The sequence below is a fragment of the Vigna radiata genome, chromosome 7 (genome assembly GCF_000741045.1).
Source record: "Vigna radiata var. radiata cultivar VC1973A chromosome 7, Vradiata_ver6, whole genome shotgun sequence".
In the NCBI taxonomy this organism is placed as follows: domain Eukaryota; kingdom Viridiplantae; phylum Streptophyta; class Magnoliopsida; order Fabales; family Fabaceae; genus Vigna; species Vigna radiata.
The window spans coordinates 41,595,100-41,610,562 of NC_028357.1; the positions used below are offsets into that span (position 1 = coordinate 41,595,100).

General features: G+C 31.3%; 1 protein-coding gene across 1 annotated transcript; it reads left to right on the top strand.

The window, feature by feature from the left end:
• Positions 1-3,786: 3,786 nt before the first annotated feature.
• LOC106769236 (T-complex protein 1 subunit alpha) lies at positions 3,787-14,741 on the top strand. Its single transcript, XM_014654765.2, has 17 exons — positions 3,787-3,859; positions 3,964-4,028; positions 4,115-4,204; positions 4,282-4,368; positions 4,460-4,519; positions 4,644-4,694; positions 5,186-5,281; positions 6,083-6,148; positions 6,267-6,484; positions 6,864-6,960; positions 9,838-9,924; positions 10,565-10,699; positions 12,010-12,114; positions 13,135-13,263; positions 13,549-13,652; positions 14,115-14,205; positions 14,291-14,741. The coding sequence occupies exons 1-17, from the start codon at positions 3,787-3,789 to the stop codon at positions 14,372-14,374; spliced, it is 1,638 nt and encodes a 545-aa protein (XP_014510251.1). The 3' UTR covers positions 14,375-14,741.
• Positions 14,742-15,463: the final 722 nt, after the last annotated feature.

Here is a 15,463-nt window from a genome sequence, read left to right on the forward strand (position 1 = left end):
CTTAGTTAACCTCTCAGAGGTTAGGAAGGTGTATATATAGTCTAGGGGTCAGAAACTAAAAAGTCTGCTCCCAACTGCCAGTGATAATCGATTATCATAAGTAATAATCGATTATTTGCAACCGTCACGGGGTTTTCACAAAAGTGATAATTGATTATTTTAAGTGATAATCAATTATTTGCGCGTCCTGAACAATATTAAACTAAACAGTGATAATTAATTATCTTATATAATAATTGATTATTTGTGCGAACAACTCTTTTCTAAATTTGCTTGTGATAATCGATTATTCTTTGAGATAATCGATTATTTGCGCAATGAGTCACTAAATGGGAAAACTTCTAAGTACTTTTACATTATCAAAATTAATCCTATACAATTATTTCTACAAAATGCTTTTAACATAGATGCAACAAAAGTCTTCAATTCTTCAGCATTAACATCTTCAAAACTTCAACAGTAGCTTTAAGACACCGATGCTCCTCACTGGTAACATAACATGTATGTTTGATGGTGATTTTGATAGTGATATGTTGAATATAAGTGGTATAATGTGATTGTGATGATTAATATTGTTATAATGGAGTATGATGATGTTGTAATGTTTGAAACTGAATTCAAGTGGTTGTGTGAAATAATGGTCAAGTTACTTGGTTCAAGCTTTAAAAAAAGGGGGGGAGGTTGATGAGTGAATTTGAGACATAGGTATGGGAGTGAGAAGGTAATTGTTTTAACACTGTGATAAGGTAGATTGAGATTTGTTGGATTTATAATAAGGGTTAAAAATTGATCTGTAATGAAAGTGAAGTTTATCGTTGAAGTTTTGGTAGTATATTGAAGAAAAAGTGAGGTTTTAGGTAGTGAAATTGTGAAGTGAGGATTGTAAGCTGGTTTGAAGTATTGAGGTTTGTTATTAGCTTTATTATGACTTGCATAAGCATTTAAGTGAGTGAAAACTGATGTAGGACAGTTGGTATTATCTTAGAGTGAGTTATTGGGTGTTTTTGGTCCAAATTGAGGTTTTGCATGGTGAGATTTTGGAGCAGAGTGATTGTGAGAAATCACAGGTGTTAGGGTGTACTAAAAGGTGTATTTGGACCTGGTTATGCAGTTGGGAAACTGATATGAGGGTTAGAAAGTGTAGACTTGAGTTTGGGTAACTTATACGATTGAAATGTTTTATCATATATGAGGTATTATTTTTTTAATCTAGCTTACCCTTTTGTGTTGTTATGTTTGTTGTGATGACTATTATATAGTTTTGTGTTATATTTTTGGGATGTTACTTGTTGCATGTTGAAATGTGTTTCCTTGTTGATTGCAATGTGGTCCCCCATGTTTAAAGTGTTGTTGGAGTGTTTCTTTTAATGCGTTCTGCTTTGAATTTGTTTTATTTTTCTTGTCGTAGTTATATTATTATTTTATAGGCTAAATATTTTTATACCGTTGTATGTGATGGAGGATGATTTTGAAGTTGTTTTCCACCACAAAGGAATGTTCTTAAATGATGGGAAGTTAAAGTATGAGGGGGGAATTTCAACGTTGTCTTTTAACCCAAACATGTGGAGCTACTTCCTTATAGTAAGTGTAGTGAAAAAGCTGGGATATGATGGGTTTAAAGACTTGTGGTACTATGTTGGAGGGGGTTTTGTCTTAGATAACAGGTTTGAGCCTTGTGTGATACACTAGAGCCATGCACATGGTTAACTTAGGTAGGCTAAATGACCAACTTCATCTATTCGTGGTTCACGCAATGTCTAAACCAAAGGTGATATAGTTGTTAGAATATGTTCCTGATAATACATATGAAGTAGAAGTTGAAGTTGTGTTACGTGATAGTGGTGAAAGTGTGGGACATTTTGCGTGATAGAAGTTCCTGATAATACATAGATTCCTGATAATACATTAATAAGAACCTAATTCAACTAAAAAATAATGAAAGGACCTATTTGAGACATTTATTCCTAAATACAAACCTCAAAAAACATTAAACCTTATAATTACACGTAAACAAAATATTTTGAAAAATATTTCGTCTTGCCAAACATATGAATTCTATGTAAGAAAATTTGGGACAAATGCTACATAGGAAAATATTCATATGTAACTTATTTTTTTATATGATATATATATATATATATATAATTTTTTCTTTTGATTGCTGCGTAAAATTAGGGAGGGGATATAATTATTCTCTTAAGTAAATAAGATATAACCCAGTCTCTTAGCATATCAAAATCAAAATGAATGTTACTAGTAAAAAAAAAAATATTAGCAGGTCATTGACTTAAAATTTAAGAATAGTAGTTAAGGAATTCAAAATATACAAGTTTTCATTATAACTTGCATTAAATATAGGTTGGAAATTACATTAAAATTTCGTGAATGATAATTTTTAGTGAAAACTTCGATTTTAAATTCTTTACGTCGTTTCTATCAGCATTTTCCATATTAATAAACAAAAAAGAGTGAAATTGTTACGTACAAACTTATTTTAAAACATATCTTTCGTAATTTTGCTTTCAACCTTTACGATTTAGATTTTTTTTTTTAAATTTATATTTTAAATCCATGTAATACAAATTGGAAGTTTAATTTGTGGGGTTTGCTAATTTACGTATTGGAGTTTTTCAGTTGGTAGATTTTAGCAAAATGTAAATTATAAAAATGTCTCTGTTAAAAAAAATCAACTTGAAATCGTACTTTAATAATTTTAAATTTTAATATAAAATAAAAAAATAAAAAGTAGTTAGGAAAAGTTCTGATTGGTAAGTTATTAGCTTTTATTATATATTTTTAAAAAGATAGTTGTTTTTTAAAATAAAAAATAAAATAAAAGGTACTTGTTTTTTTAACTCATACGAGTTCTATAAACCCATACAGGTTCTATAAACTCATCCGGATTCTATAAACCCATACTTGATCCAACGTAACTATAAAAATTATATCTATTTAAAAATATTATAATTAAAAATAACTATCTTTCTTTTTATTTTTTATTTAAAAAACAATTAATAAATAACTACCTTTTTTTATTTTTTATTTAAATTAAATTTTAAAATTATTAAAGTATTCTTATATTTAAAGTATGTTTTTTTTTTCAGATAGAGATATTTTATAACCTAAAATTTGGTACACTTTCCTAAAATGTACTAACTGAAAAATCATTTTACGAAAATTAACAAACCCTAATTTATTTATATAAAAGACTACTAAAGTTTGCTAAAGAATTGGAAATAATAACTTATTTAAGAATTAATTACTCTTTTAATCTTTATAGTTATACAAATTTCACTTTTTAATCTCTACACTATTTTGTTTTAATATTTTTTCTATTTTGTTTTAATAGTTTTTCTCAGAGACTAAAATATATTAAAATAATATATATATATATATATATATATATATAACACTAAAATATACTTTTTTTATAGGATAAAAATAATATTTGTTTAACTATGGAAACTAAATAAATAATAAAACTCTACTTTAATTTTACATTATGACTATCATACACTTTATAACATGTTTATTTTTTAAAATATTAATTTTAATGTCAATAAGGTATATCACATTTGAGTAGAGAGACTATTTTTTCTAAATAACAATTAAAAAACAATTCAAAGAGTAAAATATAAAACCAAAATGAAAATAATGATGTATAATAGCATAAAAAGAGAAGAAGAAGGTTAAAGAAGGGCGAAGTTGAAAAAACCAAAACCCTTTGCCCCTACGAAGAGTGAGTTAGCGAGTGAAGCCCTAGACTGCACACACATACTCCCTCCAATGGCGGTTGTTGCACAAACCCCTGACATCGCCGGCGAGCGACAGTCCGGCCAAGACGTTCGCACACAAAACGGTACCGTTTCCATCTCTATCTTTCTGGTTATATTATTCGTCTTCCACGACGAATAACGAAGCAACCATTTCTAACATCGTTTGTCCATTTGTCCGGTAACGCAGTGGTAGCGTGCCAAGCCGTTGCCAACATCGTCAAAAGCTCGTTAGGTCCCGTTGGTCTCGACAAGGTAGTCTCTCTCTCTCTCTCTCTCTGTAGTTAGATCTTACATAAAGTTGGCAATGTTTGACTCGATTCACTACGCGCTTTTTTCAGATGCTCGTCGACGACATTGGCGACGTCACAATCACCAACGACGGTGCTACGATTCTCAAGATGTTGGAAGTGGAGCATCCTGCTGCCAAGGTGAACGAGAAAACGATTTTTCTTTGCATTTTTATTTCTCGTTTCTTCGCGGTTACTCATGTGTGTGGTTTTTTTAGGTTTTGGTGGAACTTGCCGAGCTTCAAGACAGGGAAGTAGGAGATGGTACTACCTCTGTCGTCATTGTAGCCGCTGAACTTCTCAAAGTAACTGCGACGATCTCTTTTTGCTACTCTGTTTGAGTTGTGTTTGTCTCGGACGCAATGGATGTAACTAACGAGTGTTATTTTTCTGCAGAGGGCAAATGATCTTGTCAGGAACAAGATTCATCCTACCTCGATCATCAGTGGATATAGAGTAAGTGTCTTTTCATTTCTTGAACTTAATTGATTGCCGATTGTTTTTTTGAACTTTGTAGCAACAGTTATGAATGGGGAGCTTGCATTATTTAACTTTTCTTTATGTTGATTATTCTGGATAGCTTGCTATGCGGGAGGCCTGTAAATATGTAGAAGAAAAACTGTCTGTCAAGGTAAGATGTTCCTGACCTTTTTAATTTTTTGTATGTTTGAAGATGTTAATCACAATTTGTATGTTCCAAGATGACGATGTAATCTCTTTCTTCTAAGATCGTTGATAGGTGTTATTGTTAGTTTAACTGAAAACCAATAACGTTAGTTCCATAATGGGTTCTCTTATAACCGTTTTACATCATGGATGTGTAGAGAATTCTGAGTTGCATTCCACTCATTAGGTGTTCTTATGATTTGATTTTCTTAACTAATCCATTGCCCATAATATCACACGTATAAAAAATTTATGCTTATGCTTCCTGTATTCGATTTTGCATCAGCATAAAAAGTTTGGGCAGTGAGGATGATAGTAAGCATCTGTTCTATTGGTTCTCTGTGTTATTTTTTTCATAAGCTTACTTTCATAGTCATTTTATGTACCAATATCAATGCATCTGCAAATTGTTGTGTATAATGTGTTACTCAGGCAGATTGTTCTCTTTACCTGTAGGTTGAAAAGCTTGGAAAGGATTCACTTATTAACTGTGCCAAGACCAGTATGTCCTCAAAGTTGATTGCTGGTGATAGTGACTTCTTTGCTAATTTGGTATGTTTGTGATTGCAATGATTTTATATTGAATGTTGGGGGTTTATTTCACCCGATTAATGCACACCCTGCTTCTTATGCAAAATCTAGTTCATATCCAATTGTGTAAAGCTCATATGCATTTTTCTGCTTCACGAACCAATTTGTAGTTGGAATAGTAGTTGAACTTGATATTGGTTAAGCTATATTCTTTCAATCCTCATCTCATTTTAAAATCTGTTTTTAGTAAAACATCCTAGTTTTTTTTTACCAAATTTTACACTTCATTCCCGCTTTGGGAGGATAGGAGGTGAAATATTTTCTTGATTTCATGTATAAAATTGTCTGTTGTTGACTATATTTGGCTCGACAATATTAAGTATTTTCACATGAAACTGAAATAAAAGCTTTATTATTGTTATCACGAGAGTTATGGAATCAATCAAAATGATTGCGATGTTAACCAGAAAGCATTTTTTCAAACTGTGGGTGTCATGGAAGTTTTGTAGTTAAATATGTTTTCTTGAGTTTTAATATATTTGGGGTGGCGGGTTATTATTGGAATATGTATGTGATTCATGTGTTGAATTTAACCCTAATGCAGTTTGAATTTTGGGGCTATGGTCCCTGTGGATTTTGAAAGAGGTTATGTTAATCATATGTAGGCTTATCGTTCTGAAGTTATTGCTTAGTTGTGAAACAGTGCTAACTACTATTTTAGGACAAGTTTTTCTTCCGATGTTTGTTTTTCTTCTGATGACTGTAGGTATTAGAAATTATTTTTTATGTTTTGAAGTTGACTTGTATGTGCAATTTACACAGGTTGTAGATGCTGTGCAATCTGTTAAGATGACCAATGCTCGAGGTGAAGTTAAGTACCCAATTAAGGTTGGTAGTAGAATTTCTCTTTTTCAGTTATTTTCCTTGACGAAAGATGCCAGTTTTTAGTGGTATGTTGGATTTGAATTGATTTAATTCCTTGTTTATTTTGTGACTCATGTTCCAGGGAATCAATATCTTGAAAGCCCATGGAAAAAGTGCTAGAGACAGTTTTCTGATGAATGGTTATGCTCTAAATACTGGCCGTGCTGCACAAGGAATGCCTCTTAGGGTTGCCCCTGCAAAAATTGCGTGTCTTGATTTCAATCTACAGAAGACAAAAATGCAATTGGGTGTTCAAGTTTTAGTTACTGATCCTAGGGAGCTAGAGAAAATTCGTCAAAGGTACTGTTAGTATGATCATATGGCTTCTAATACTACGATACCCAACCTTACTGGATTCATTTTCTTTAGATATGAGAATAAATTTATTATCTTATTGAAAGTAATAAAGTAGACATAGAATTTTGGATGACAGGCATGAAGTCAATCCAAAGGCTCTCAAGTGTTTTTGCTAAATAATATAAATATTATGGTTATCCGTTAGTTTGTGTAGTTCTTATGATAAATATTGATCTAATTGTGCAATCCACCTTATTATGTTAAGTTTCAATGTAGGAATTCACTCTTTCCTGGCTTGGGATAATTCTTTATTCATATCATCTTGTAAGATAAAGTAATATCTATAGTACATTTTAACAAATTGCCATTTTTGTAACTGCAGAGAGGCTGATATGACTAAGGAACGGATTGAAAAGCTATTGAAAGCGGGAGCTAATGTTGTTCTGACTACTAAAGGAATTGATGACATGGCACTTAAGGTATGCTTCTTTATGGTACTCTTTTAATGGTATTTTTCTTCAAGCAAGATGATTTGTTTAAAATCTTAAATTTAGGCTGTCGGAGAATATGTTTGACTTCATCTTTCTGTATTATATCTTTTGACAACTTAACATATCATTGTTTTGACCCTTGTATGCATTATGCTTCCTGAGATCCAATAGGATGCAGGCTATTAGTCCAGCACTATGATCTGGTTTAAGTGCATTAAATATAGTAAAAAACTCTATATGAGATTAATCTCTCTTGTGTAGAAAATACACATATGGTACTTTTTTTTTATAATGAAGGAAATATGGGCTAAGCCCAAAATACAAACAAAAAAATAATAACAAAGTAATAGAAGATAAATAAGTGAAGATAAAATATAAAGATAATATAGGTAACATATCTACCAATTTAAGATATCTAACATTTTTCTTCAAGTTGGTGCATATAAATAGTATGTATTAAGTTTGTTACAAATATAATTAGTTCTTGATTCTCGAAAATACTTAGTAAAAATATCTATGAGATTAATCTCTCTTGTTTAGAAAATACACATATGTACTTTATTTATAATGAAGGAAATATGGGCTAAGCCCATAATACAAACCAAAAAATAATAACAAAGTAATAGAAGATAAATAACTGAAGATAAATTATACAGATAATATATCTAAGATATCTATCAATTTAAGATATCTAACATTTTTCTTCAAGTTGGTGCATATAAATTGTATGTATTAAGTTTGTTACAAATATAATTAATTCTCAATTCTCGTAAATACTTAGTAAAGATATCTGCTAACTGATCACTTGAGTTAACTCACTCAGTCTTGATGTCTCAAGATACATTCTTTTCTCGAATGAAATGACAATCAATCTCAATGTGTTTGGTCCTCTCATGAAATACAAGATTAGAACTAATATGAAAAGTAGTATGATTATCATATATAAGTGTCATTTGAGTAACATCTCCAAATTGTAACTCTTTAAGCAATTGTTTAAGCCAAACAAGTTAACAAGTGGTTGAGGCCATAGTTATATATTATGCTTCTGTACTATATCTTGTTACAACAGCTTGTTTCTTGCTTTTTCAAGAAATCACGTTACCACTGACTGAGACACAACATTTGGAAGTAGTAAATCTTCTATCAAAAAGGAGATTTTGCCCAATCAACATCTGAACAACAAACAACTCTTATATGATTAATGGAATTGTATAACAATCCTTTTCCAGATGTACTTTAATATATGGATTAGTACATTCCAATGATCTTCACATGATAAATTAAGAAATTGGTTTACCACACTAATTGCAAAGGAAATGTCAAGACAAATAACTGGAAGATAATTCAATTTCCCAACTAATCTTATATACTGTTCAGGATCTGACATAGGCTCTGCTTGATTTGGTAAGAGTTTGGTATTAGGTCTGTGGGTATGTCGACAAATTTTGGATTCATCAACTCAGTTACCTCTAAAATATCCAATGCGTACTTTCTTTGAGATATAATGATACCATCGGTGGATTGTGTCACCTCAATACCCAAGAAATATCCAAGGTCTAAAAATGGTCTAAAAATGGTGACAGAGATGTTATTTCATTTAGGAGATGCCATGATTGTCATTGCTTGTAAGAATGATGTCATCAACATATACTATCAAATAGACACATCCAACACTCGAGTGATGATAAAGGATTGAATGATCTGCCTCACTGTGTAATACCAAATTGTTGAGTAATGTTGCTAGTAAACTAAAATTACCCTCTTTCTGAACGGTGAAGACTGACATTTGTAGAGCCTGTGTGTGTGCACACATTTTTGGATTAATGTTGAATGTTGAGCAGCTACTCCTTGTACTATTAATTGATAAATGAAAATACACTATATTTCCTTTCTTTTTCACTCTTGGAGGTAGGGAAATGTTCATGTCTTTATCCCTTCTCTCATACTCTGTTTTGTAGAATAATAGGGGGAGGAATATACCATCCTTCCATATGTTTCCCTTTACTGTCTATATATGTCCAATCTAAATATATTAATGTATTGTATGTTGTAAGTGTAAAATTAAATCTGTATCCATAAGGAATTAGGATTTGATCAAAATTACAAGTTGGGCTTTTAGATCATATACAGGCAGAAATGAAGGGAATTGAAAATATTATATTCCCGAGGAGCAGGTTTGTTAGTATATAAATGTGGATCATTTTAGGGTTGTTGGGGTGTTTTTTGTGATTAGAGATTTTGTGTTTGATGGGATTTATTGATTTGGGGGAAATTCAAGGTGAGTGTTGGGTTTGATGAGGGTAATTGTTAATACTTTCTGCTGATGATATCACATCTGACTGACTATGCGACACTTGAATGATAACAAAGAATTTGGGTTTGATTGACAAATTAAATGAATCATCACACGAAAGGACTCTTGACAGAACAAGCTAGGATTTTTTTGAGGGTTTCCTGACTTTGTTTTTTCTTTTTATCTACCATATATTTTTGTTTGCTGGTTGTATATCATTACACTTATTGACTATGGTTAAACTTAGGACCACACAAGGTCCAAGTTATGAACCCTTCGTGATTTCAGTAAATATGGCCTGTTTTAAGGAAGTAAATGTCTTGCCTTATTAGTTTTACTATGAAATGGTGAAATGATAAAACTATGAAATAATATTTAGTAGAGCCCCAATGATGAAGCTACACCAAACTTGTTGTGACCTCTATGCCTATGGATCTTTAAACTTAGCTTACTGACTTCTGATTTTCTTCTGTTTTAGTTTGTGACTGTTTTTAAATTACATTTTCTTCTGATGAATGGCAAAAAGTCATGAATTTATCTATTTCTTTCTGACTATTTAATTTTTGTCTCAGTACTTTGTTGAGGCTGGGGCAATTGCTGTAAGACGCGTACGGAAAGAGGATATGCGTCACGTTGCCAAAGCTACTGGTGCAACATTGGTAGGCTTTGTTTATTTTAAATTTCTTGATTTAATTGCACTTTAAGTTTGTAAATCTGAATAATTGATACTATGGACTGTCAATATTATAGTGCTCCATTCCTTCCTTTTTATCTCCCATTTTTTCCAGATGATAAAATTGTTGCTATTTATATGGGTTGGAGAGAATGCAACGAATGTCTGATTCAAATCATTGTAACAATGGATCATTCTGAATTCTACCAGCCTAGAGTCTTTAGGCTTTTTAAAAGCCTGTCATCCCAAGAAGCTCTTTTTCTTTCTGAAATATGAAGTGTTTTCAGCTTATTAATGCGAGGCTTAAGTTGAACGAAAGTAACCTTATTTTGTTACCATGATGTCTCTGTTTTATTGAAGGGAGTGGGCTGTCATTAGGCTTAAGTATTCTTTGTCATTAGGCTGGATGAGGGTCTCTTATATACATCTGATTATCACTTAATTAGCAATCAACAGGATGAATTTGTAGTAAATAAAATGCCGCAAGATTCAAGTAACCAGGATCCTTGATTCTATATGTTTCAATTTGTATTAATTTCCCTAATAGTCATTGACTGTCTTCCATAGAAGTTTACAGTACCAGTTCCTTTATCTACCGTCTGACTTTATTTTTACTTTTGACAAAGGTCTCCACATTTGCTGATATGGAAGGAGAGGAAACATTTGAACCATCTTTTCTTGGATCTGCTGATGAGGTTGTTGAGGAAAGAATATCTGATGATGCTGTAGTTATGATCAAAGGGACCAAAACTACAAGTGCAGTAAGTAATTTGATTTATTTCAAGTTTTTCTCCTTTCTCAACAAAAATAAATTCATGACAGAAAAGCACGAGGAATTTAAAGATTCAAGAATCCTTGATGGTCAAAATAGGGAAATTGCTTAAAAGAACTCCATAAAGCATTAAATGAAGTAAAATTGACAATCCGTATACTTACCTCTTAAGATGCTCTTTTTAAGATCCATGTTCAACCTCAAATATTGCGCAGAATTGGTGTGCAAGCCCATACAGGTTGTACTGGGTAATTACATTTTTTAAACATTGAATACTGGAAATAAAATACATAGCTACAAAAATCCATAAAATTTATTAACCTCTGAAGTAGGCTTTCATATTTTGATCTCTGAAGTATCATTAAAATGTGAACCTGCTTTGCGCTGGTTATAGTTTCTTCATTGGAATGACAATTAAGTTGCATCAATGCATTATTGATAGAAAAGGTCATCTTCATGGAGTCCAGAAAAAAGGGAATAAAGTCAATCAGATCCAAAAGTGAATCTAGTTAACAAAATTGTCTATCATGTAGAATTTGAACAATATAGGAAGTGTGGATATGTAAGTTATGAGGAAAACGGATGTTTATTTTCGGTAGTACGTGGTGATCATGGGTTTATGAGAATCGTATATATTATAAAGAATTGTATTTCCAGCCGTAACGTCTCTTCTCTCTATGAAGATAATTATATATTATTTAGTTTAATAATTTTGAGTATTGAAAAGTATTTTATTATTATCTGTATACAATTAAATTCATTAAATTAATTTAACCATTATTTGCATAAATTGTTTGCTTACAATCAATCTACTTTTTATATTCAATAATTTTATTTTATTTATGAAAATTTGAAACACATCTAAGAATTATTCCTTTATCAAAATCGACAAATATAACTAAAATTTATATATCAAACCCTTATACAAATTCTTAATAACTAAATTCTTATCTTACGTATAATTAAATTTAATCTCATTATTGAGACACTTAATTACGATATATGTTTAAAAAGTTAAAGAAAATGCATCATATATTATTATTTTGAAATTTAATTTTAAAATTCAAAAAGTTTGTTTTTCCTTATTTTCGGTATTTTTTTCTCGTGATTCTAAATTATCAGATTCTCTGAAACCCATTGTCGTTCTCACCTACTTTTTCAAGAAAAATGACTTTTTTTGGTGATAATTAATTTCTTATGTGTCAAATATTTGTCTTTCAGAATATTATTATTAAAATGTATTAATAGTCGTAATTTTCATGTTTTACAATATCACCTAATTCTGTGATTCTTCTATAGGTATCTTTGATTTTAAGAGGTGCAAATGACCATATGCTTGATGAGATGGATAGAGCTCTGCATGATGCGTTGTCGATTGTCAAGAGAACTCTTGAATCAAATATGGTATCCTGCTTTCTTTGGCTTTAATCTCACTTTGGTTGAAAGTAATTATGTTACATTAGATTCATTTTTTCAGAGGATATTATAATTTGAATTGGTTTCTTCCAGTGAAGTTGACCTCACGATAAGCCTTTGTTACTGCTGTAATATAATTTGTCTTGTTATGGTTCTACCACACATCCAGCATGATGTTGTGTTCTTCGGTATTGCATGCTTGCTTGTAACTTAGTGACGAGAAATAATATCTTGGTCTGACTTTGAGACACTTGATGAGAAGTAATATGCCCCACTTAAATATGCTCATTTAAATACAATGATGCAAAATGATTTGTTTTCCAATCACTAGAGTCATCTTAAATATTTGGATTGCACTTTGATAGACAGAATTTGTCAGCATACCCCAGCTTTTCCACCCACCTGCCCATTTTTAGTTACATAATTCTGTGTGCTGAATGATACCGTTAAAAGGTCAATTAATGTGGATGATGAAAGCTATTATAACTAATGCACTTAAGATACAAGATTCTAATCGTCAAGAGTCAGAATTTAGGTTGTGTCTGCTTGTTGTATATTCTCTTGAAAAAGAATCACTTTTTTTCACTAAAGAATTGGCTTTAAAAGTTTGTAATATGAAATCAGACGCTAAAAGTAAATTTTAAAATAATCACAAACACTTTTGAATAGCTTGTCATAAAAAAATTTTAAAAGAAATTTTATTGTTGTAGCAAACAAGCTAGTTTTCTTCCTTCTTTAAATTCTTAAAAAACATGACTATTTTTTTAGAAATCAGAATCGGTTTTTTGAATTTATAAGAAACTAATCCTATTTGATCACTGTCAGTGGCAGTGAGGATTTGTGATTAGGGGTTTGATGGTAAAAAGGGTACTCCTTAAATTTTTCATTGATGATTGTGAATTTTCTCCTGTGTATTAGTAGCCTGGTTTTGTATATATATTTTATATTGTTTTTCAAATTTCCTATTTTGTTTGCCTTGTGCTTGATTTTTCAAAATATAAAATTCAGGTGGTAGCTGGTGGAGGTGCAGTTGAAGCAGCTTTGTCAGTTTATTTGGAGTACCTTGCTACAACTTTAGGGTCTCGGGAGCAGTTGGCTATAGCAGAATTTGCTGAGTCTCTGTTAATCATTCCAAAGGTAATTACAAATCTCTAGGGTGTAGGGCAGAATTTACAGTTTGATCTTCATCCAACGTTCACTAAATAGATTTTACCATATAGTTATATGTGAATTCTACACTAGGTAGTTACTCTGTAATTTTAGTGTAGTTGAGCTTTCTTATTTGTTGGACATTTTAAGAATTTACTAGTTGACATGATTTTTAATTTCAATTGCTTTTTTTGTGTCAATTAGTTTTGATAGATCGGTTCCTGTTTCCAACCATTTTCAAATGTATATATTGATGTCACTTGACTGGCACAGGTGCTTTCGGTTAATGCTGCTAAGGATGCTACTGAGCTGGTTGCAAAATTACGGGCCTACCACCATTCAGCGCAAACTAAAGCTGATAAGAAACATTTATCAAGGTATTTGCTTACTAGTGCCTAAATATACTTTCCTTTGTATTTTGTCTTTCTAGCTTGGAGTTAGCTTTGCTGTGGTTATATTTCTCACCATTAGTATTTTCTTAGAACCCGTGTGTTGGAAAATGGTAATTCCGCTAGTAGGTTTCTTGACCATTTGACGTGAATCTGTTGACATGATTTTGCAATGTCATGTGCATTTATTTGGTATTTGGGCGCTGTGGGTCAATAGATAAAATACAAGATGTAAATTTTATCGTTGGATTTGGACAGGCAAAATAAGTTTGTGCATTTTTTATCCATAATATAGAGATTCAAGTGTTATTCCAACAAAGGCATGTTTTAACAACGGAAATTAGAGAAAAGTAACAATTGAGAGAGATACAGATGAAAAATGGTGCTCGATAAGCTTTCTATTCTATTCCATTAAAATACCGATACTGTTTTGTTCTTTTTTTTTCCCAGCATGGGTCTGGACCTTTCTGAAGGGAAAATCAGAAACAACTTGGAGGCTGGAGTCATTGAGCCTGCAATGAGCAAAGTCAAAATTATTCAGGTATGTACTTAGAATATTAGTAGTTTTTGACTTCAATAAATAGCTTCCATCTTATGTCTAAACTTTTTTTGGTTATTTATTTCAGTTTGCCACAGAAGCTGCAATTACTATCCTACGAATTGATGACATGATCAAGCTTGTCAAGGAAGAAAGTCAAAACGAAGATTAGTGTTATTGAATTTAGAAAGCGTGTACTTCCCGGTTCTTACAAGAAGGGAGGGTTTTGCAGGTTGTGCTGGTGTGCATTCGAAGAGGGTATCTGCATTTTATCTTCAATGCCCTTGTTCTTGAAGAGAAAGTGTTATAATTTATTTTATTAAAGTAGCGTTAATTATTTTTAACTATAACTAGCAGTTTATCTTCCTACAAATTTTAGGCACACATTTTTGGTCATGCATTGGCTGGTTGCATGTTTGTACATCTGAGGCAGTGTTTGGTTTCTGGAATTTTGATGTTTTATTGGTAGTAACTAGTTTTTAATGTATGAACTAAATACGTGTGCAAATTGGATTACGATGCCATTTAATCTTTTCATATCAAGAGAATACATTAACATAATTTGGCTGTGATAGGCGGGCCCGGTAAGAATAGGAACTAAGATGAGTATAGGTGAACCTGTATTTAATAGAATTAATAGAATTAGGGACGGCTTTTGTGGTTATGTTCATTGATTATTAATAATACACTTTAATACGATTGATAAATTTTTCATGCAAAGTATATTTCTAAAATTAGATTAATTTTTAAGTATTATTATAAATAAATCGTAAAAAAATGTAGCATTATTATTTAAATGAAAAAAAATCATTAAAGATGTGTAATTAGAGACTATCATGAAAAAAAATCATTATGGTTTTTTTTTAATTGAAGAAAAGTCTAAGTAGCTTTTTAGTAAGAAATGTGTACATACACAGATTCATTCGCGAAAGCTTTCCACAACCGCCTTGAAACCAATAATTCACAAGTAGGAATGGATGGTTTAAAACGTCGTCAATAAATGGTAGAAAAGAAAAAGTTGCAGACGATTTGCAGAAACCTGAAGCCTAAGAAAGCTAACGTAGAGTCCCCATGCGACATGTAAATTCCCATTTCACACTTTAATGTTTTCTAATAAATTTCAGAAGTATATGTTTTCTTTCTTAAAAAAATCTCATTTAATTTATTTACTATTTTATGTTACAATACCAAATTCTCAAATATTAACCATGTAACTTAAATTTTCGGTATTGATTGTTTGAATTTTTTTTTTTTCACCAAG

Coding starts and splice junctions, on each gene's coding strand:
- LOC106769236 (XM_014654765.2), top strand. CDS start 3,787: ATGGCGGTTGTTGCACAAACCCCTGACATCGCCGGCGAGCGACAGTCC. Junction 4,029..4,114: donor GTCCCGTTGGTCTCGACAAG/GTAGTCTCTCTC, acceptor CGCTTTTTTCAG/ATGCTCGTCGACGACATTGG. Junction 10,700..12,009: donor GGACCAAAACTACAAGTGCA/GTAAGTAATTTG, acceptor ATTCTTCTATAG/GTATCTTTGATTTTAAGAGG.